At 35.2% G+C, this 24,004-nt stretch overlaps 1 protein-coding gene across 1 annotated transcript in view; it reads left to right on the forward strand.

The window, feature by feature from the left end:
* HIBADH (3-hydroxyisobutyrate dehydrogenase) overlaps positions 1-24,004 on the forward strand; it is a 107,658-nt gene that overhangs the window by 24,956 nt on the left and 58,698 nt on the right. Inside the window, exon 4 of the mRNA XM_032872620.1 lies at positions 400-521. Coding sequence (XP_032728511.1) covers positions 400-521 — 122 coding nt within the window. The remainder of the gene's footprint in view (positions 1-399; positions 522-24,004) is intronic.

Here is a 24,004-nt window from a genome sequence, read left to right on the forward strand (position 1 = left end):
AAGAGCCTCAGCTACTTTACAAACAAAAATTTAAATCCTACAATAGACCTTTTAAAGTTATTAGGTGTTTTAAATTGCCTACCTATATTATTATGGTATTATGTTATTCATCTGAAACCAGAATTTATACCATAGAGTTTATTAGATTATTTAGGTTTTTTTGAAAGAGTTTGGGTTTACTTTGAACTTCAATTGATCTGAAAATGGATGTGAGATTTTGAACCAGTTCTAATAATGTTTTTAATACTAAAGCAAAGACCTCCTTGATATCTGGCAGCTTTTAGCAGATTCTAATTCTGTAGGTAGTTGCATGAAATGTTTATTCAGAATTGCACATTATATTTTTAAAACTATAAAATTATAGTTTTAAAAGACTATTATTTTTATTTATTTACTTAGAAAAGTGAAGAAAGGCTCACTATTGATAGACTCCAGTACTATCGACCCTGCAGTTTCAAAAGAATTGGCCAAAGAAGTTGAGAAAATGGGAGCAGTTTTCATGGATGCTCCTGTTTCTGGTGGTAAGTGGCAGCTAAAATCTATGCATACCTATTTTTGTTTGTCTGAAATAGCAATTACAGTTTTGTGGTACCCAAGATATAACCAGTTATTTTTAGACCTGTTACAGGAGTCTCAATTTCCTCATTGAAAACAAAAATAAAACAAAACTCACTTTTGTTATTTAGTATTCTCAAAATACATTAACTTGCTCTAAGTCCAGGCAAAAGGATGTCACAACTTGGAAGAATTGTGAATTTTTGGTCCAGATTGCTGTGGGTAGAGCTAGAGCTATTTGTAGAAAATTTAACTTTTTCAGGACAGATTCGAGAAATAATTAATTAGCTTGAATCATCTTTTTTTTTTTTTTAAAGATTTATTTATTTATTTATTTGAGAGAGCGCGAGAGAGCGAGCACAAACAGGGAGCAGCAGAGGAGGAGGGAGAAGCAGGCGCCCTGCTAAGCAGGGAGCAGCAGAGGAGGAGGGAGAAGCAGGCGCCCTGCTAAGCAGGGTGCCTGATGCTGGGCTCCATCCTAGGACCCCGGGATCATGACCTGAGCTGAAGGCAGATGCTCAACCGACTGAGCCACCCAGGTGTCCCTATTTGAATCATCTTTTAACTGTTAAGGAAGTTGAGGAAGCAGTTAAAAAGAAAAAATCATTTCACAGGGGGGACTTTAGGCCCAGATGATTTTTAACAAGTGAAATGTTACCAGAGTTTCAAGAAGCAGATCATTTCAATTTTATGTGAACTTTTCCAGACAATAGAAAAAAAGAGACTTCCCAACTCATTCTATGAGACCTGTGTAACTCTGATAGTTCAACCAGAAAGAGAGAGAAATGAGAAAAATTTTAGGTCTATATCAGTCATGAATACAGAAATGAAAAGTTTTGAAAAGTGCGTTAGCAAACTAAATCCAACCATGTATAAAAGAGATCGAACCTACAATCAGGTTTATCTCATATGTACTCAGATGGCTTAATAATAGAAAATCTATAAATTTACTTTGCTGAATTAACATACTTAAAAATCATGATCATCTCAATCAGAGGACAAGGATTTTCACTAATAAAATTTTAAAAGCATATTATTATTATCAAATTTTGACGGTAGGTATCGGGGTATTTTGGAATGGTAGTAGCATGGGTATTATGATTTTCCATAATTTGCAAGTTTTCCAAAATTATTGTGTAATCAAATATGGTACACTCATGCACACACACAAACATATACACATACATATGTAACTTGTAGCTGAAGACTAGTTTCTAGCTGGAGACTTTCTAGAAAGGCAGGACTGAAGAAACCAATCATTTGCTCAAGACCAAGACTAGATTTGTTTCACATTCCACTGCATTAGGAAATACTATTTTCTATAAAGTTCTAATTTATTCTAAGAGGAAAATAAAGATTGCTAAATGGAAGTTTGTCCTTTAAATTAAAAAAATCATCATCTCAGTATAGTGCTAAAAATAGCCAACAGCTAGTATGGTACATTGTTACAGTAATGACCTTGAATGGCTCACATGTCCAAACCTACTCTGTGTGTCCATGTGCTGCATCGACTTTGAGTTGAGCCATCTGACTTGCTTTGGCCAGTAGTATGTTAGCAAATGTTACACAAGGATAGACTTGAAAAGCACTTTGTTCATTGAGTCTTGCCCTGTCTTGCCTGTGGAGACTCTTGTGCTATTGAGTAGAGAAGCCTGGATTAGCCGCCTGGGACATGCTCTAATCATTAAGCATGAGAGTGAGGCCATCTTGACCAGCTAGAGTCAAGTTCCCAGATAACTGCAGCTGCATTTAGTGACCTCAGGCCTGACCAGCAAATGAACTGCCCAGCTAAAATAGTTTTAATTACTTACCCAGAGAATTGTGAGCAAATAAACTCACTAAGTTTGAGGGTGTAATGGAGCAATAGATAACTGATGGAGCCAATATAGTTGATATTGCCATAATTACACACAAGTGTTTGTTACTTAATGTATCAATTAGTGTGCTACCTGTGCTTGTTTAGTCTAAGCGTTATAAACCCTTTCTGAGGGAGAATGACAGTACTGTAGTTAGCATTAAAGGCCAACTTGAATGCCAAAGCTAAGTTGCCAAAATGAAGTTTATTATTAAGCCAGCAGAGAAAAGAGTTTTGTTTGCTGTAAAGAGGTCCCAGACTTACATCTCTGTATTCCTGATTACAAAGGAGAATGTTTGCCTAAATGTTACCTAAGTAGCTGCCCTGGTGAGCTGATAGGAGATACCCATGTTTAGTAAGATCTGGAAATGTAAGTTGGTAAAAATTCAGTAAGTCTTATTGTGGTGTTCTCATGGACTGCTGGGGATTAAATATTAAGTATGTTTAGCTTTTAGGTATCTTTTGTGCTTTTAGAATTGAGTTTTATTATTAGAAGGGACTTTAGCAATAATTTAATTTTACTTTGTTATTTTATAGATGGGAAATTGAGGTCTGAAGAGGTTAAGGGTTCTCCAGTTTGATAACCAATCTAGAATAGAATCTTACTCTCCCAACTCAGGCTTAGGATTTTCCCCCACTCCACCAGACCTTCTTCCCTTTAGTCCCACCCTGTGGTAGCCTTTCTGTTTTTGAAGGTGGTGGCCTGCTGTTAATCCCATTTCTAACAATGTTAGGTAGTGGCTGGTCCTCTGTCTTCTGTCTTAGCTAACTGGCACTGCCATGTAGTGAAACCTTTGGCGGGGAAGTGAAGGGAGAATCGCCTTCTTTTCTAACTCTTAGAGGTTAGCTTCTGACCTGGGAGGGGCCTAACATTTCTGTTCCAGAGTCATTTGAGAAGAAATGGTTAAGAGGACATTATTCTTAGATCAGGAGACATCTGGAGAGATGAGATTAGTCTTATTGTGTTGACCCCATCCTGGAATGTTTATTAACTGGCTATCAGGAGTCTTGTTCTGCAGTTGTCTTGGGATAGGATGGATAGAGGATAGAGGTTTTTGGGTCTTTCCTGTTTTGGATCCACTGGCTGGTGCTATTTAATCAAATAAATGTCCAGAAAAAGAGAAAGTAAAGTAGTATTTTGATATATTCCTAACATGTTCGAATTTGACTAGGATAGGATCTATTTTGAGGTATAAGGACTTAGAGTTGAACAGGATTATACCTGAAGGCAGTGAAGCTTGTTTTCATGGCTCTCTTCTGTCTCCCCATAGTATAGTATCTATGCCACTGCAAGGACAACTGTGTTATGCTTATGTTTGTGCCTGTTTCTTCCACTACTAGACTCCAAAGAAGGCAGATGCCATGTCTTTCTCAACTTTCTATCTCCAGTGTATATTTCCTGGTGAGCATGTAATAAAGTATGGTTGATTTAATCAAGGATCTTCCGTTTTTAAAGTGCAGGGTAATTGTTAAATATTTTGAGCTGTTCTGCAGTTTTTTCTCACTCCCAAGCTGTTCTCCAGTTTATTTATTTCCAGATTATTAACCTCTGAATTTCAAGTAACTGCCTCTACGTTCTACCATTAGTAAGATGAGTAGTTACTGTGTTCAGAATGTTATATTGTAATATTAGATACCATTGGGAAGTGTGATTATGATCAAAAAGTGGGGGTAGGATAAAATAAGTAGAATAATACTCGGAACAACTTAAAGTAAAAGTTCTTACATTAGAAGTTTAGAATTTAGTAAAACATACTAACAAAATGATTTGTAAACAAAGTGCAAAATAACATAGCACAGCAGTCTTTCCAGTACTTAGCAACCAGAAAGAGTTTAACAGTTTGATCACAATGGATGGAACTAGAGGGTATTATGTTAAGCAAAGTAAGTCAGTCAGAGAAAGACAATTACCAAATGATCTTACTCATATGTGGAATTTAAGAAGCAAAACAGGATCATAGGGAAGAGAGGAAAAAATAAAATAAGACAGAATCAGAGAGGGAGACAAACCATAAGAGACTTTTAATCATAGGAAACAAACTGAGGGTTGCTGGAGGGAAGGCTGTTGGGGATATGGGATAACTGGGTGATGGACACTAAGGAGGGCACATGATGTATTGAGCGCTGGGTTTTATATAAGACTGACAAATCACTGACTTCTACCTCTGAGACTAATAATACATAATGTTAATTAATTGAATTTAAATTAAAAAAAAAAACAGCTTGACCATAGCAACATGCTGGGCATTGTAAAAAAAATGCTGTCTTTGTCATTTCTGGGGTGGCTAGTAAAGCTTACTTGGACTTTTACCTTCTACTCACCTGTATGGATATTTAGAGAGAAAGTAACACCTGATTTGACTTACTGTTGATTCTGGGGTAACAGAAGAATTTTTAGTTCGGGGAAATGGAAAATTTATTTTAAAGATTACCTAAAGGCCCTATAAATGATTCCCAGTTACGTTCAAGGGGAACCAGTGGAATTTGGTATTAGATTTGGCAGTTCTTTAGTAAATATTCTTTAAACAAGGAAGAAAGGACATTGGTTAGCTCATACAATTCTCTTATCACCTTTAGTTTCAGTTTTGTTATACTTCTGTTAATAAACTAAAGAAGTTCACATGATATTAGGGAGAGCCTAGAACTTTTAGGGAAAGAAGATGACTAAAAATGAAGGTCTTTATTTTTTCTTCAATGAAATGTACTTAATATTATTTTATTTATATAATTCTTACAAGATTATATATTGTTGGGGTGCCGGGGTGGCTCAGTGGGTTAAAGCCTCTGCCTTCGGCTCAGGTCACGATCCCGGGGTCCTGGGATCAAGCCCCGCATCGGGCTCTCTGCTCAGTGGAGAGCCTGTTTCTCTCTCTCTGCCTGCCTCTCTGCCTACTTGTGATCTCTGTCTGTCAAATAAATAAATAAAATCTTTAAGAAAAAAAAAGATTATATACTGTTTTCTGATTATACACTCTTATCTAATCTTGTCTATTATGCCTTGATTCCAAGGGACACACTTCATTCTTCATTTCATGCAACGAACACTTATTGAGTACTTTTATGTGGTGGGTATGGTCTAGGCACTAGACATAGTGCTTTGAAGATATTCAAAGTTTTTTGCCTCATGAATTATGATTTAGTAGGAATAGAGAGAATAAACAAGCAAAAATAATTTCAATGATAAGTGCTATGAAGAAAAAAACGGCAGAGTAAACAGTGGCTTCAGGGGAAGGTCCTTTTACATAAAATGGACAGGCTGCCTTCTCTGGGGAGGTGATCATTAAGCAGAATCTGAGTGCACAGCTCCGGGGAAGAGTATTTCAGTAGCTGACTGCTCTGTATGGGCTCTGAGGTATCAACAAGGTTGGTATGTTTGTGGAACGTCTATCTTTGTATCACCAGGACTTAGCAGGAAATTGCACTCAGTGTTTATTAAATTGACTCACCTATACTTTGACTTCCCATATGTCTGACCCCATGCCTTTGTTTATCTGTTTGTGATTATCAAAGTAAAGCTACTGAGCTTTATATAAATTAGCCCGTGACCCTGGCCTCAAATATGATGCCCCAGTCTGTTTACCTGTCTTGTGTAAATCACATCTTTCTGAAAGTTGTAATCCTTCTTTAATGTCACACATTGTTTAGTCACACCGTTTTGGATATGTGCCTTTTTTTTTTTTTTCTTTTTTTTTTTTTTAGTGAGGAGAGAAGGTCTGCTGCCACAGGATTAGTTCCAATGTGATCCTTTCTCTTGTATAATGAATGCTGGACATAAAGCAAATTAAAAACTATAATTTGTGACTAATGACCAAATACTCTTTGGTCTGCTCCAAGGGTGTAATTAGAGCACTTCACCGTGCTTGGATAATTGAGGAATAAATTCACCGATTGCTTCATATGTCTACAGAGTTACACAGAGATGTTGAGTTGAAGTGACTCTGAAGTGGCACTTGCAGTTAGCCCAAGGCTGTTGGCCAGCCTCATTGATCTGCTAAACCGTATTGCTCCAGTTAGGGATTAATGTCAAAATTAAATAATTGAACTGGTGTGTATATGTTTGTGTAACAGTTCCCGATCAGGAAACCAAACTTTATGCTCTACTTGGCTGGCTTAAGTTTTAGTAATTTTTTCGAGGTATTCTTAGAATATGGAGTAGTAAGCACAAAATCTATTAAGGAGTTTCTCTTAGAGTGTTAGACTCACTTGCTAAATGCCTCAATGAAAGTCTCACATAGACTCCACTATTGTTTTCAAAATCAGGTTTGTAGTCTTGGCCTTAACTGCTCACTGAACTGGATATCTGCTGTTTTTCCACTAGATCTGTATCTAATTTATGGTAAAGGAACCACAAAAACAAGAATTACTTCTATTTCAGCACATAACACCATTATAGTTAAGGGTCTGTTGGCTTTTCCACTAAAACGTTTTCTTAGAGAAGTTTATAACTTGGCAATTTTACTTGGCTTTGGGCGGAAACATTGCTATTTCTGTCCAAAAGTAAATTCTTTTACCAAATTTCATACGACTGAATTTGCCTTATTTGATAATATGTGAAGAGAGAAGGGCTATTACACACAATAGGTCTTTTTTCATGTTCTCATAAGCTATTTGATTACACAGTGGTATTGCGTGTGGTGTTTATTACATTTTAATCTTACCTCAGTAAGATTTTATTTGTTTTTTAATATTTTGAAATAAATTGGTTTAACAGGGTTAAGAAAATTCATTTTCATGGGTTCTTCCCTTTAAAGAATTATATTACTATGATGATTTTTAGTTCTTTTTACATTATTAACTTATTAGAAAATTTAAAAGCACTTCGTGGAAGGGGCACCTGGCTGTCTCAGTCCATAGAACATGGGACTTTTGATCTTGGGGTAGTGAGTTTGAGCCCCATGGTCGGCGTAAAGATTACTTGAAAAAAAAAAGAGTTAAAAAAAAAAGACATTTTGTGGCACTCACTTTTGTTTGAGAGATTTGAATTATTCGGTCTTGAAAAGTATTAGCTAAAGTAAGCCTTTCCTTGGTCTATTCTGGCAGTATTTAAAGCTTTAGTAATTCAGATAATTAATATTTTCTTTAATTTTGTTTCATGGACAAATCCATTTCCTTAAAAATGACATAAGATTCATCAGTACCAACACACCAGAAAGGGGCTAATTAGGTTAGCCATTTACATGTACCCATAATTTTACTTACCACCTTGTATCCAGTAAGTATCCTTTTTGCCTAGGATTTTCTCCAGTTTGCACAAGTAGTTCAGAAATGTTTGGTAAATAAATTCCAGGGATTTCTTTGAAATTAGTCCCTAAGAAGAGGTGTCCCCCCCCAAAACCTCTTTTTACATTCTTTGGCTTGCCTAATTCTCCCCTACAACAGTTGTCATGGACAGGAGTCTCTATATAAGGTGTTAATGAGTTCTTAACAGTTTAGGGAAGACTGCCTACTCACTGCCCAGTGTAACATAGCTGAGACAGCTTTAATAATTTGTCTCCTAAGAAAACAGAAGAATGGGTTAGGGAAGGCAAGGTGATCACTTTACTCAGTGTTATTGTTGTTCTCATTTATTGTTAGTGATAATTATTATTGCTAATGACAACCTAGTTTATTTCTAAGAATTCACTTTCTGGCAGTTTGCAGTTCCCCCATCTCTAAATCTGCCGGCCAGGTTTTAATTGCATTGCAATTTCCAGTCAAGTAACCATTACCGGGGTTGCTCTTGCCAGGCTCTGTCCTGTGGTGGAGGGATACTGTGTTTCTCTTCACCTGGTTATGTTGGAAAGTGCATGGATAAGGCAGGGGTCCTGTCTGAAGTAATCCTAGGGTATTTTTAATGTCCTTTAATTGCCATTCAGGATGTAAGTCAGACCAGACACAATTGGGTCTGGTCACAGCTCAGAACTGCCTACTGGTGTTTATATAAAGGTAAAGTATATTTAGCAAACAAATCCTCTGAAGCTATTATATATAATTTATTTTTTGTTAACATCTGTTGATTCCTAAGCAGTGTGAAATTAGTTCCAGTATGCTTGCATGTTAGGTCTTTATTTTGTTTCACTTGTGATCCCTGGATAGCACTGGAGGTAAAGTGGGAGAAAGAAATGGAATTAAGAATTTCACAAGGGCCTTGTCATGGCCATCAAACCATTATCAGACTTATTTGTGGTTTTCTAGATGTCTGATTTCCTTAAAGTTTGGTAATGTTAGCAGATGAAAAGTAGATTAAGTAGAGTTTAAATCCTCTCTCTATATTTGCTGTATGATTCTATTTTGTTTTGCATTGCTCCGTGTATTTTAGTTGTGAAAATTTTGAATTCAAAGGTGCATTTCATAGTAAGGATCCTTCCATCAGGGCCAGTGAACGTATGGCAGCAGACTTACCTCCCCTCTTCTTCCTTGCAGTGATTTTAACTTGACCTGAAGGTAGAGGATTTTTGTTGGTGGTGTTTTTTTGTACTTAGCTCAGATTACCACTATCAATATGAGAGAATGTGAACTTTTTTAGAAGGGTATTAAGAATTTTAAGATTTGTCCCTGACATCTTTTTTATTGAGTTGTTGGCTGTTAGTTATGGTCATTCGAACATTTATCTGTTGTGGTCTCTTGAGACAGCATTGTTCTTAGGGAGGTTTTTTGTTATTTTTTTTTAATGAAACATAATATGAGGCCGGGCATACAATAATTTTATCATTAATTACATTCCATTTCCCCTAATTCTTATGTGTTAGGGTAATATTTGTTCTCAGGTGGCCAACATTTTTAATGTACTGTGTACATATATTAAAAGAGTAGAAAAATAGTCTTGGCAAATTCTGAAATGGTTAATTGGGTTTTCCAGCCAAGATAGGTTTTATAAAACTTCCTGAAAATTAAGAAGTGAGAGGCAAAGAACTTTTCTTCTCATAAATGCCATATTTTATTAACTCTTTACCTACAAAGCTATTTTTAGTATGAATATTATCTTGCGGCATTTTTTTTATTAGACAAGCAGTGGAGGAGGAAGAATAGTTGATTTATTGAAGTTGTCAAATATCTGCAAACATTCCAATAGTTAAAAGAATTTTTTCAACATAAAATTCTAAGTAGAGATGAGATTTTTTTTCTAAAAGTAAATGAAATTCTGAGAAAGGAGTAAGAGCAACAGCATAATGATGACTTTGAGATCTATAATCTTTAATAGCAAACTTTTAAATATAGCATTAAGAAATATTTGATGGTTTCTGTTGATCTTTAATTGGGGTGTATTTTTATATTCTTATTAGTACTAATATAAGATCAACAGCTTTTCCTGATAAGACATTTACATCTTAAATCTTGCACACTGCTCTCTTAAGAGATAGATGGAACAACACTGGATATTTAAAAATTAAAAGGAATAGTCTATATTTGATTCAGAAAAGTTACTTTATATAATAATCAAGGGCTAGTGGACAAGGGGGAAGAGAGAGGAAGGGAGAGAGAGGCAGAGCAGGAGCATGTGGGGGAATGAGAGAGAGAGAGATCCCATTGTCCTTTTCCATTTTAGCTGGTAGTTTGGAGTAAAACTGTAAACTTAAACTTTTTGGAATTGTTACTACCCCGAGTGGGAATATAAACTATATTGAACAGAATTTATTTAGCCTGTTAAAAAGTCAACCTAAAACTATAGTTAATTAGTTTACATTATTACATCACTTCTAGTTAGAGACTCAGACTGGTACAGAGTAAGAGGAGCTCTATCAGGTGAGCTGACTGCTACCCATATGGGGCTTTAAGATAATGATGAGTTTAAATTTCCTCTTAGGGCTAAGTGAGAATAAAACTGGAGGCAATAAATACTCTTGGCCAAAGCCATTAAATGAAAAAGCTGGGAATTCTCCAGCTCTTGACTTAAATTGTTTGTTTATCAGCTGGCGCCTAGTCTGGAGTCAAGAGCTGGAGATTTCTATCTGTGACAGAACTTTGAAACTCTTGCAGGACACTTTCATTTTAACTTAAGGTAACTTGAGTTTATAGCTTTGGCTTTAAAGATTACTAATGATTTACTCATTTCCTTACCATTTAACCAGAGTGGACTTTTTCCCAGGAAGGGATCTGTGTTTATTTAGGGCCTTTGTCTGCGGAGGGATTAAAAGGCAGGCCACCAGCATTGTGAACTTGATGGTAATAAAAGGTCACCAAAACACGCCATAAAAACATTCTTACCATGGAATTAATTATACAGTGTAATTTTACAAAGCAGCTCGGTTACTCCATCCCTGCCTCCCCGCCATTCTTAAACATTTCATCTTTTAAAAATTAAAGCTGTGGTATAATTTGGTTTTTGAAAAAATACTTTGCTTCTTTTATGATATTTAAACATTGAATAAATTGTCACATGCAGTTAATTGCTTAAAAATTTTAAAGTTCTTAAATTAAAATTACCATTTATTGTTAAACAATGGGATGAATAACTTGTTTGGGCGAGGGTAGAGTCATCAAAGGGATGGTTGGAGCTTCAAACAGCTCAGTTTCTAAAAAAACCAAAGCCTACTTAAAAGTTTTTTTGTGCCACCAGGTGGCATTGCATCCAAACCTGCTTGTGATAAAGGAAGGTTTTTAAATTCTTTTTTGTTCAAGAGAGGTTATAATACTTTTTTCTAGATTTTGCTTTTGAGGTTGGCTTAAATTATATCTAATATCAATGTTGATTAAATGTCTCCAAAGACCTGGAAAGATTTCTGAACTCTGCAAATGTCTGCATTTAGATAGTTAATATTGAAATGAAAGTAAAATGTTGAAAATTTGCAAAGGATTTTTTTTTTTTAAGTAAAATGAACTTTTAATAGTTGGTTATTTTTGTTTTGCTTTTCTAAACACTCAGAGAGGATCCTGCCTATAAAAACCCTCACAAATGTTGCAGAAACTCCCCAGTACTGCAAATCACCCCTTCCCCCAACACACTCACACCCGGCCCAGCCCTTATAAAAAAAAGTGTCAGCAGGTTTCACTGTATGGGAATTTTTAAAAAGAGAGAAAGACCTCAGAAAGGTGCAGGTTGGTCCTTTTCACAAGCCTGACTATGAGATTCATTAGGCAGTTCATGCTCATGTCTTAAAAGTTGCTTTTGGGAAAGTAAATTCTTGTAGTTTCCTGTACTGATTTTGAGGGAGTCTTTATTGTCTTTTGAATCAGCTCATTTTAAGAGAGTGATAATGTAAAAGCAAGGAAGAAAAACCCTCATTATAAATTTTATGAAAGTATGATTTTTAAATTAAAATACATATTGTTCTATTTTATGACCTACATTTTTAATAAACTGTACAGAAACAAATTAATACAGACTATCCAGGTGCTATGATATGTTGTCAGAATAAATAATTCAGTTCAGTTCAGTGTACACTCTATTGATTTTTATCCTTTTAAAAAATGTATTCACCATGCAGATATTTTTAATGCTTAGCTTTGATCATTTATCAAAAAGCTTTATGAAATTTTACTCATTTTATATTCTTACCTCTTCTGTGAGGCTTCTTAGAAGTGTGCACAACCTGTTTAAGAAATGTATATGTTTTCAAAGTAAATGTTTTGACCTCCCACCTTGATGTTCTTGCTTTTAAACATACATGCACACACACACACTTTCACACACAGCAACACTCATCACCCCCCACTTCTCTATATTTTGAAAAACTTGATTGGAATGTGTGTTGTACTGAAGCTAAATATATGCAGACTTCAGTATTACAAAGAAAGAATTTTGTTTTAAAAATTACAAAAATTTGAAAGTAGAACTTTTGGAAATAGTCTAGATAAAGGTACTCAAGACATTTGACCCTGAATATTTTACTTTTAAACTTGATATAATAGTCTGTTTCTTAGCTTTGTTGTATGCTGACATTTCTACGTATTTAACATCAAAAAGCTGTAGTGGTTTCTCTTTATAGATTGTGCCTGTGTTCTGGAATTGCCTCCTGCTGTCCATGAATTGCTTCTTGGCTTGTTTTGTTAGAATTTCTCACCAGGGTTTTTGTGAGCTATGCAGCCACCATTTAAAAAAAAAAAAAATTTGATACAGTAGACTGGATTAGCAAAAATTATACTTCCTATTCATGATGATAATTGAGTAAACCTCTTGGCTAAGCATACCAGTTTTATGTAATAAAGCCCATGCAAATCTCATGTAATAATACGCATATATAAAATTGCCTACAATGACTGTTTTTCTAGTTATTTCTGTAAATTAATTAACTATTTTTTGTAGAAATTCCAGGCACCTACTTTTTCATTAAAAAATAATAGAAAAAAATCTTTACTTGTTTTAGGGTGTGTGTAATTTGGTAATGGAGCATTTAGATTTTGGCTTCTTTCATTTCAGTTGGAAATAGTATTGGTGTAAGTGAGTGTTGCCATGGGAACCTCCACGTAGATATAAAAGGCAAGACTGTCTAAGTGGAGGAGGAGGAGGGGTGATGTACTAAAATACCACTGGCCTAAATGATCTATTTTATGTGTGTGTTGGGAGTGTAGGGGAAGCTAGTTTGAGAAGGGAAGAGAAAGTAGTGCAGAGAGTAAATGTTAAAAGTTAAAACCATGTACTCATACTTTTGGAATCTCATGGGTAGAAGTGTTTTTAAATTTGAAATGTGATTCTTAATTATTTGTGTCATTTGCCTATGCTGGGAGTCTTTGCGTACTTTATTTTTAAACTGTGTCGATGGAACATGTTTTTACTTACTTGATGTTAGATAAAATAGTTAATACAGTGAAATGTGATTGGAAGGTTAGGATTTTGGTCTCTGAGATGGCTTTAATTATGATTTTATTAAAAATAGTTATACTTAATTCTCAGATATCTGGAAAATTTTTAAAAACTGTATTTTGGGGGAGACGTTTGGCTTTCAAAACAAAGCTGGCTTTATAGTATTTTTAATATTAGATTTCAAAAGCTAAATAATTTTAATACGTTATAAATATTACTCAAGGAAACAATGACTTACTGAATTTGCCTGTGTAATATTGTATGGTTTTCTAAAAAAAATAAAAACAGCAAAAGCAAGCATCAAATCCCTTTGTATCCTCTAGGAGTACATGTGTTGCTGTTAATAAAGATGATTAGAGAATAGCCAATTTAACTGCATATAAAATAACATTTTTGTGTTTTGTATATTTAGATTACAAACAGTGAAATTGTGTCCAACATGAGTTAGCATGGTAGAAAAGCAACATCATCATTGCACTTTTAACGGTATGGATTCTGGTTGTCAGATACCCATGTAAAAAAAGAAAAGACATCAACCTGGCAAAAACTGTTTAAACTTACCTTTTTAGTCAGTCCAGAGAAAAAGTAAAGCTGCCAAGGTAATAAAACAAACGGAAGTTTTTAAAATAAAAAGAGTAATTTAAATTAAAAAGAGGGAGGTGGGAGCCCGGGAAGAAAAAGGGTAAAAAAGACAGCACAGAGCTCCCCAGGCCAGGCAGCATCTGATGTAAATTAACTGCAATGGAAGTGTATTGTTTCCAACTCAGCTGAAACAATGCCGGGCATCTCTTCATGAGGGGTGGATGTTTGCGTGGAAAAGGGGGTGTTGAGAAGTGGGCTGGGTTGCAGAGAGTTTAGCCGTCAGGGGATTCTGCGGCATAGACCACAGCAGGATTGAGAGTAAAGAATGAGAAAGTATGTTTGCATATAAAATTAAACAAGTTAAACCTTTAAGAGGTGTGAAATAATTCATAACCATGAGAGAATGCTTAGTTATCAGTGATCTTCAGAGGGTTTTTGTTTTTGTTTTTGTTTTTAAAGAGACTGAGGTCTTGTACTGTGAAATATTCAGCAACCAAGATATCCGCGTTGAGGTGTACTTTGGCATAGGATATATGTTTAGTTTTAGACTTGAATTCTTAAAAAAAAAAAAACTAAGAAAAATGTATTTCTTAGAAAAACAGATAAAAGTGATTAAAAGTCAAGCTTATCAAAAAGGATACTTTAAGAGAATGAAAGTAAGGGCAACAACATCTATGATTTTTCTCTTTCAGTTTTTGTCTACTGTGCCTTGCCCCATCCCTACCCCCACGCCTCGTTGGGAAAAAAATCTGACCATCTTAATAGAGTGGAAAGCATAAAATTGCACATGGCCTTATCAATAAATAGATTATAAATAGCTTTGCTTTAATCACCTTAAATAAGTTTCATAATACAGAATTTTCTAGAAGAAAGCAACTAATATTTATTATTAAATATTTTTGGTGTGTCAGGCTACCATGCTGTAGTGTAGTTTGTGTATTTTAGACCATTTAATCCTTACAGCAACCTCATGAAATGCATATTCTCCTCATTTTTTAGTGAGGCAGGTGAGGCTTATTGAGGAAGGGATCATATGACAGCATGTAATTATTATAAGAATTAACCCAATGTAGCAAAAAAGAAGGCATTTTAGGTACAAGATCTTAAAATATTGCAAAGGACTAATACCTTCAAGTCTGGTATTTATTTAGGTTGTTAGAATAATGAAAAGACTTTGATTTGTTTATTTAAAAACAAAATCAGTAGAAATACTTTTTCATCCTCTGTTGATATCACCATTTAGTGACACACTCCACCCCAAATCAAAATACAGAAAAAATTATTAGTCAACCAAAAAGGTCCACATATGTAATTTAAAGCAATTTTGTTTTTGGTTTTACATTCTTGAATCTAGTCAACTATAGGAATAAAAGAGACAAGAAAATCTGGAACTGGAAGTAAAAAACTGTAAGTTATAAACCTAAAATAACTTCCTTGGGAGGTCTTTAGAAGTTGGGTATTATAAAGAGCCAAAATGTATCTTATTTAGGGTATGCTTTCTCTTTTAACGTGTGTTTTAAATTTTTCTTTTTCCAAAATAAGTTATTTAGTCACGACTTTTTAAATGCCAAAAAAAATGGCCTTTACCAAAGATTAGTGAGTTTCAGTGGGCACGTGTACTTTTTGTTAAGTTTATAGTAGTTAACATTAAGACTTAAGACTAACAGTGTATACAGCTTATTGGTCAATAATAGTAATAATAATAATAATAGTAATAAAGAGTACTCTTCAGTCTTATTTGACGTTGCAACTATAATTTGCTATTTTACTGAATTATAATGTGTTGGGAATTGATTTTTATTTTGTCAGTGTTTTTAACCCCTCTCAGTATACACGGTTCTTCAGTTATATTACTAAAAAAAAAAAATCTCTTGACACCTTTTAACAAAAGACCTTTAAGAGTAGTGTGGGGTGTGTGTGTGTATGTGTATGGGGTGTGTGTGTGTGTTTTAATAGTTTTATCCTAATGATAATTCTCTGAAAGATGCTTTCCATACCTAATTCAGATTATGTTTAAAACAAACCAAGTGAACAAACCCATACTAATTATAGTATAGTCTAACTATAAAACATAGGTTTCATTGAAGGTTGTAAGAAAATCTGATGTTTACGGCATTTTGCTTTGCCAGTTTTTCTCTGAATTTTATAAAAATCAGGAAACGAACAGAACCCTAGAATTTCAGGTGTTTAAATAGTCTGACATGTCTGGTTTTATCCTTTTAGATTTCTAACTCCAAATGTGATTAGCAGTAGTTTGGAAAGAAGAATGAAGAGGAAGCCCTTTCCCTTATGTTGGTGTGTTCAACAGGGGAAAACAAACCAACATTCTAGTTACACTAGCTTAGAGCACTAAAGAAGAGCCTGGTACCAGTTCCCAGGTTTTTTTGGTCATCATATATGGAGCTTCTTTCATTTCAGTTTGTTGTCCCAGCCTGTTATATTCACATTGTTTCTAGAAATGCTTTTTGGATAGATTACTGTGAAAGGAAAGGGTAGAGCAGAGAATATTGGCAAGAAGTTTCTGGTGAGGGGCGCCTGGGTGGCTCAGTCATTAAGCATCTGCCTTCGGCTGGGGTCATGATGCCAGGGTCCTGGGATCGAACCCCGCAACCGGCTACCTGCTCCATGGGAAGCCTCCTTCTCCCTCTGCCACTTCCCCTGCTTGTGTTCCCTCTTTCACTGTGTCTCTCTCTGTCAAATAATAAATAAAATCTTAAAAAAAAAAAAATTGTAGGTGAAAAAAAGAAGATATTCTGACCCTGGCCCTTTTACTAGGGTAAAGTTCCAAGGGAATAAAGATTATTGCTGGTCAGAAAACTGTCCAACTGGATAGTGATGAAAACTCTTGTTTAGCCAAATTTATTTTTGTGTGTTTTTGCTCTTTTCCTGTTTTTGGTTGTTATTGGAAGGGACTTTTGGTGGGTCGTCTGATTATGACAGGGTGAAGGTCAAGTTTAGTTTTGCTTGACTTCAGTGATGTTATCTTTCTAACCGCAGTGGCCTATGATAATGAGATTGTTCATCAGAAAAGAAAAAGAGCAATTCTCGATCTTTATCTTTATATCAGTTTTAAATGGTGATGTGTTTTTTGAAGATTGAGGTTGTGATTTAAAAGTGTAGGCTGTGATATTTTAGGAAGTGTGCTAATGTGAACATACAGCAATGTTTTTATGAAGGGAAGGTGATATGGGAAAACTGTAGTTTGGAAATAAGGGTGAAGAAAAATAAGGACTTCAGAAGAAAAATACCCATTTTGGTTTTGTTATTTAGGGAGAGGTCTGGGGAATTCATAAGTATTATCAATTATATATGGATATAAATTTAAAAATAATAGGGGAAAATAGCACTTCTGAATAATGATTTTGATGTCCATGCCAAAAACCTCTTATTAAGTGTATTTACAACACGGTTAAACATCAGAATAACCTTGAAATAAATTCCAAAATGAGGAGTTGCTGATTTTTAATTTGTAGAATGTGTCATGTGCATATGAGGGTCACGACTGGGGCATGAGTTTTGGGAAAAGGTACTGTGGAAATGAGCTGTTTGTGGTTTCACGCTCTAACCATTGACCATTTCCCACTTATTTTCCATTGAGAATCATAGATGTGCATCTGTGCGAATGTGAATCTTCACCTGGCACTCCTCCCCTACCTTGCCAAGACAAAATTTTAGCATCAAGAAATAAGAGGTTATTTTCTCTGTTCTTTCCTCCACATCCCATAGTACACATGATCTTAAAGGCTGAGAAGTGATCCTCCACATCCCATAGTAACTTAAACTGAATTTTTTTCCCATTAGCAACAAAAATGTGGGTTGATAGACCCTCTATTTACTTAGGTCTGAATTTAATTTTTAAAAAATCTTTTTTAAAAATTTATTTGTTAGAAAGGGAGAGAGAGAGCACGAGTGAGCACAGGCAGATAGAGTGGTTGGCAGAGGCAGAGGGAGAAGCAGGCTCCCTGCTGAGCAAGGAGCCGGATGTGGGACTCCGTCCTAGGTCTCTGGGATGATGACCTGAGCCGAAGGCAGCCGCTTAACCAACTGAGCCACACAAGTGCCCCTACTTATGTCTGAATTTTAAATGTTCTTGAATTTTTTAATATGAAACCACAATGTTCACAATTACAAAGAGAAGACCAACAAACATCTACTTATAATTTTTCATGCAAACGTTTTTTAAAGGGAGAAAAATACCTTTCCTAACTGCCCCCCATCTTTTGGGTCTTCGATACTTAATTTTATTTGCATTATTTTACTTTCTCCTGCTGAATTTTAATCATAATTTTAAAAACTAAAAAGTAAATGTAAAGGATTCAAAATAAAGGTTAGGACGAAAAATTTATCTAATTGCCCCTGTTTTTTTTCCCTGCATTTCCCACTGAAATTCCTTAAAGTAAGTTCCTTCCTTTCTACTGTCTCTAAATTGAGCCCAAGAAAGGCATTTAGTAAATATTTTTACTCCAGACCCTAAACCATAGTTTTGATGGATTCTTAAGCGTATCTATTTTTATGTGAACCCATGTCTTTGATAATGGTTTTTGCTATATGATGGGCCCTTTAATTATTCTTTCCCAGGAACGATTTAAAACAAATGGATGGGATCATTCTCATATTCTCTTAAGGTGTTCCTCATCTAACCTTGGTTTGACAGGGCTGAAAGTGTTACTGTAGATCTAGTTTGAGTTGTACTTACTTTGTCTTGGTTGTGCTTCTGAGTAGGCGTACTTTTCTGCTTTTCTTTTCAGTGTTCACTCAGTACGTAATTATTGAAATGAAATGGCGATAAAGCTTGTGTGGGAAAGAAGTCCTTGTTTCCTGTCTTTGTTGGCACTTGTGGGTTCCTAATCTCCTAAGAGTCTTGGGATGTAGATCTGTACATCACAACTAGGGGTGAGTAGTTTTTATGGTGAGGAAGAGGGAAAAAGATAGTATTGAAACAATTCCTGTGTCGGTCTGCAAAGTACAGATTGCATTTCTCTTTCAGTGGTGTTAGGTTTATGGCCCTTTTTTGGGAAAGTGCTATTAAGTGTTTGGAGACCTTTATCTTTCTCCGTTTTGTTGTAGCAGCTGGAGTTGTCCTCTGGTGGTTTTGCTAGGTATGATAAATGTTGTACTAAAAGTGCTTGGTGGAAGTTTGATCTGGAAAGATTACAGTTTTTTTCAGTTTCCTGAAGAAAATGGAATCATAGTATTCAAACTGATGGAGAAACAAACCCATTAGCAGATCAGCAATAAGAATGTTTACTTTTCATTGATGCTAGTGATTTTTTCCTCTTCTTTTACAAAGGTTTAGGGACAAAACTCAGAAATGATGATCAGTTTTGTCTGTAATACAAACCTTTTCCTTCAAAGCATTCAGGGAGAGATGTCTACATAATGAAGAATTGTTCCTCTTTTGCAAATAAAAATGGAAGCAAAGATGTTATGCAGTCATTTCTCTTGTGTTCATGCGCTGTTGAAGTCTTACACAGCATAGCTATCTGTAGTTTTATTGTTAAAAGACTTTTTTGTGCATATTTCTAATATGTTAAGAGGTATATCCCTCTTTGGCCACACCTTTTTGTTTGTTTGTTTGTTTAATTCTGATTAATTTGACTAGTATAACTTTCAGATAATATGTACTTCTAATAGCTTTTATGCAGATCTATTGTTTATCTACACTGAACTTGAAAGGTCTTAGCCGCCACTTAGATATTGTATTGAAACAAATGTTTGATCAAATCCTTTGACAAACAGGTGGGAGATTCTAAACTAACTACCTGGCATTTGAAGATACTGGTTTTTTTCTTTCTTGAGGGATTCCCATTCTAGAGCAACTGGATGCAATCTGGGAATAAAGCTGTAGCCTGAACTGAATCTGTGGAGTGATTTGCAAATAATTATTATCCTCTATTTCAGTTATTTTCATTAATACTTCTTTAATATAGGGAATTAAAAGTTGACTAGTTTTTGTATCTGAAACTCCCTATTCCAGCTCCTTTATCTTTTATGTTCTAGCTTTTATGTATTCTAGCTTTAATAGTTAGAAGCAGCATAGGGAAGGATAGTAGGAGTGTCTGCAGTCTTGAGCCCCTTCTTTTTACCAGTGTTGGAGAAAACAGTTGACCTATCCTTGGAGTACTAGGTGGTGTCAGTGGTGTCTGAAGTGCTCCCAGGTCTTTGGCTGTGGTTACAGCACCTGAGGTAGAAGGTGCAAATGAATCTGGTTTGGGGGGAATTCTGGCAATACCTCCCACAGTGGGGAGTAGCCTGTATATCTGCTGGAAGATTATTGGCTTGCAGCACCCAGTTTTTCTTTTTACTATGACTGCTAGGAAATCAGAGCTAGATTTTGGCACCTAGTAATAATCATGATCCTTTTCCCAGCCTTCCCTTTTTCTTTATGGTTTCCATTCTCACTTGTAGCTTTAGCTTATCACATACTTACTTAGTCCTTACTGTCTGGTAGGCACTGGGAATACATAGTGAGCCTGAAAGACCCGCTTTCCTTTTTCTTAGTGCTTAAGGTCCATGCATTTGTGTCATATACTATCTCAGAATCCTTTTTGGAAATAGGGATATGAATCATAACGCTGGATTTCTAGGGCCATCAGGTTTTCTTACCACTTTTCTATTTAAAAAAATCTTCCTCTGTGTACTTTCATTCCTCCTCCCTTTATTTTCATTTTCTTTGCTTATTTTTCCCTTCAGATTTTTTTTAATGACATGAGTACTCTTATCTCCCTTTTCTTCTTAAAACTTTTATATATTCTAATTGAAGACAGTGTTAATATTTTACAAAGATTTTATTATGTGTATATGCATATGCACACTGAAACAAAAATGGGACTTTTTTGCAATTTATTTTTTTCATTTAATGTAATTCAATGTGTCTTAATATATAAAAGATTTATGCTATTTAGTTATTATAAAACATTCTATTAAGGGGACAGACTTATTACAGAATGGCTACTCTTAATATTCTGGGACATAGATCTTTTCATGTACAGTGTATGTGAATTTAATCAGTAAGAGAAATTCTAAAAAATGGAATTACTGGGTCAGAGAGCTTATATATTTTGAATTTTGGTCAATGTTGCCAGTTTTTTCACCGAAGGTAAATCCTCTATTAACAGTGTAGGAAACTACTTATTAATGCTCTTGTCAGTACTATCTTTACATTTCCAGTCTGATAGTTTAAAAATGGTATAATGTAGTTTTGATTTTCTTTCTTTCAATTTTTTAAAATTCCAAATTACGAGTTTGAGCATTTTAATAATGCTTCCTGGCCATTTTGTTTCTTTGTTTGTTTGTTTTCTTTCCATTGATTATTTCTGCCTATCCTTTGGACATGTTTTTATTGGATTCATTCATTCAGCAGATATTTGTTGAGTACTTAGGAGTGTTGGGCACTGTGCTGGGCATTGATCTTTTCTAATTGATATGTATGAGTGTCAAATGCTCCTTCATTTATTAAACAAATATTTATTGACTACCATGTACTAAGTACTAGTCTAGGCCTGGGAAGAGATTGTAGAACTCCTCCCACCCCCACACCCACATACACATTCCTGCTCTTAGGGAGTTTATATTTTAACGAGTGTTATTTGTGGGGAGATATATATGTTGTAAATATTTTTGACCAGTTTGTCCTTTCTTTTTTATTCATCTTGTTTATGGGTTTTTTTTGAAATATAGAAATCTTGAATTTTTATGTTGTTGAACTTACCAGTCTTACTTTTTATGGTTTCTGACTTATATGTCCTGTTTATCTCTCCAAGATTATAAGATTTAAAAAAAGATTTACACATTTTTATTTTGCTTTATGATTTCACTTTTTAAATTTTTTATTCATTTGGAATTTATTACGGTGGAGGGAATGAGGGTAAAGATCCAGATTACCTTTTCTTTGTATCAATTTAGTGAAAAATCTTTCACCATTGATTTTACAAACTCCATTAATTTCATATACTCAGTTCCCATGTATATTTGGGTCTATTCTAAGCTCTCTCTACTCTTCTACTGATACCTTCTTGTTGATTTTTCCATAAGTAGGACATTTTTACTTTCCATTTTTTTCTATAAGTAGGACATTTTTACTTTCTGTTGCTTTATTTTCCTGTCTACCCTACCTGGGAGAATAGTCTTTCTCTCTCTTTCCCTTTTTTCCCTCTCAGAACTCCCCAGACTACTTTTGCTTGTTTATTGTCCTAAATAGACATGAGAGTCATTTTATCATGTTCCTCCCAAAACATTCTATTAATATCTTGATTGGGGTTGCACTAGACTATTTATGGAAAATTGATATATTTACAAAACCAAGTTTAAGATTTACTCATTATTGATATCTTTTATGTCTCTTACTAGGATTTTCAGGTTTTCTTCTTGTATATCCTAAACATTTCTTGTACAGTTTATTCCAAAGTCTTTTTATCTTTATTATTGTTGTTGGTATATGTGGAGTCCTTTCTTTTTCTTTTTTTTAACATTTCCATTTATTCTTGTTCATAAATATGAGAAGTTTCAATTTCTGTATATTAATTTGAACTCAACTTCCTTTTTTTAAGTTTTTTTTTTTTTTTTTTTTTTTGAGAGAGAGCGAGAGAGAAAAAAGTGAGCACAAGTAGGGGGAGAGGCAGAAGCAGACTCCCTGCTGAGCAGGGAGCCCTACCCTGAGATCTTGACCTGAGCCCAAGTTAGATGCTTAACCAACTGAGCCACCCAAGGCATCCCTGAACTCAACTTCCTTTTGAATTCTCTTATGTTTCTAGTAGTTCTTTGGTTGGCCATCTTCGGTTTTCCAGTTCTAAAAATGATAATTTTAACTCAGGTTTTCTAAATTTTTTAGATGTCTTATTTCTTGCTACTAATTACATTGGTTGATACTTCTAGAACAGTTTTGAATAATAGTAGTGGTAATAGATGCACTTGTCATTTTCCTGATATTAATGAGAATGTTTTGATGGATTTGATCATAAACACAATGGTAGCTTCTGGTTGGAGGGAGATTTTTTTTTTTTAAATGTTAAGGCAGTATCCCATGATAATGTGTGTTTTCATTATTAATTTCCTCAACAAATATAAATATGTTTCTAATATGGGTCTAACACTCCATTGGCAACAGAAAGTGAGCATTCAGAATAGGCACAGTCCTTGCCCTAATATAATTTATAATCTAATTTGAGAGGAGACAGATACTAATCTTTTTTTTTTTTAAGATTTTATTTATTTATTTGACAGAGAGATCACAAGTAGGCAGAGAGGCAGACAGAGAGAGAAGGGGAAGCAGGCTCCCCGCTGAGCAGAGAGCCCGATGTGGGGCTTGATCCCAGGATCCCGAGATCATGACCTGAGCTGAAGGCAGAGGCTTTAACCCACTGAGCCACCCAGGCGCCCCACAGATACTAATCTTACAACAAAAAGTTGTACAGTATTTTTGTTGCTGTAATGCAGTGGGGATATGTTGGGCTAAAGTAGTATTTGGATAGAGAGATTTTCTTGGAGGTCAGGAGGTGTTATTGGACAGAGTAACCATTGATTTGTGACCTTCCAAGAGGGAATGAATTAACTAAGCACTGGAGAAGAATGTTCCAAACAGAGGACATTTGAAGAGAAGTGTGGTGTTGGATGAGGCTGAACAGTTGGGCTGGTCTCTCAATCTCCTTCTGGTCATGCTACTCATTTTGTTCTTTGTACTAAGAACAGTGGGACATCTTGAACATTTTAAGCAGGGAAGCTGCATAATCAGTTCTGGATTTTCTAAAAAAGGGTAAAAGTTGGGAAACTAACTAGGAATCTATTGCAATAGGCTGGACACATGAGGGTGGTAGCTTGAGCTAGAGTTATAGTTTCAGGAAAAGTGGTAACATGATGTGTGTTTGGTTGTTTTCCTTAAAGTACTTTAGATTTAGGCATTACAAGATCAGCCTATGAAATTCACAAAGACTCCTAACTTGGATGGAACCAGTTTTTGGGATAAGAAATATCCGAGTTGGTCCCAGTAGTTTGCTTTATTGTTTTTATCCTTGTCCTCCATTTCTCCTCCTCTTTTCTTCTTTTATTTCCTGATGAAAAATCTAGTCCCTGTTAATCATATTTCTATTCTTTTTTTTTTTTTTTTAAGATTTTTATTTATTTATTTGACAGACAGAGATCACAAGTAGGCAGAGAGGCAGACAGAGAAAGAGGGGGAAGTAGGCTCCCTCTGAGCAGAGAGCCCGATGTGGGGCTCGATCCCAGGACTCTGAGATCACGACCTGAGCTGAAGGCAGAGGCTTAACCCACTTAGCCACCCAGGCGCCCAGTCATAT

The sequence above is a fragment of the Lontra canadensis genome, unplaced genomic scaffold, assembly GCF_010015895.1.
Source record: "Lontra canadensis isolate GAN:19392208 unplaced genomic scaffold, GSC_riverotter_1.0 scaffold2, whole genome shotgun sequence".
Classification (NCBI taxonomy): Eukaryota; Metazoa; Chordata; class Mammalia; order Carnivora; family Mustelidae; genus Lontra; species Lontra canadensis.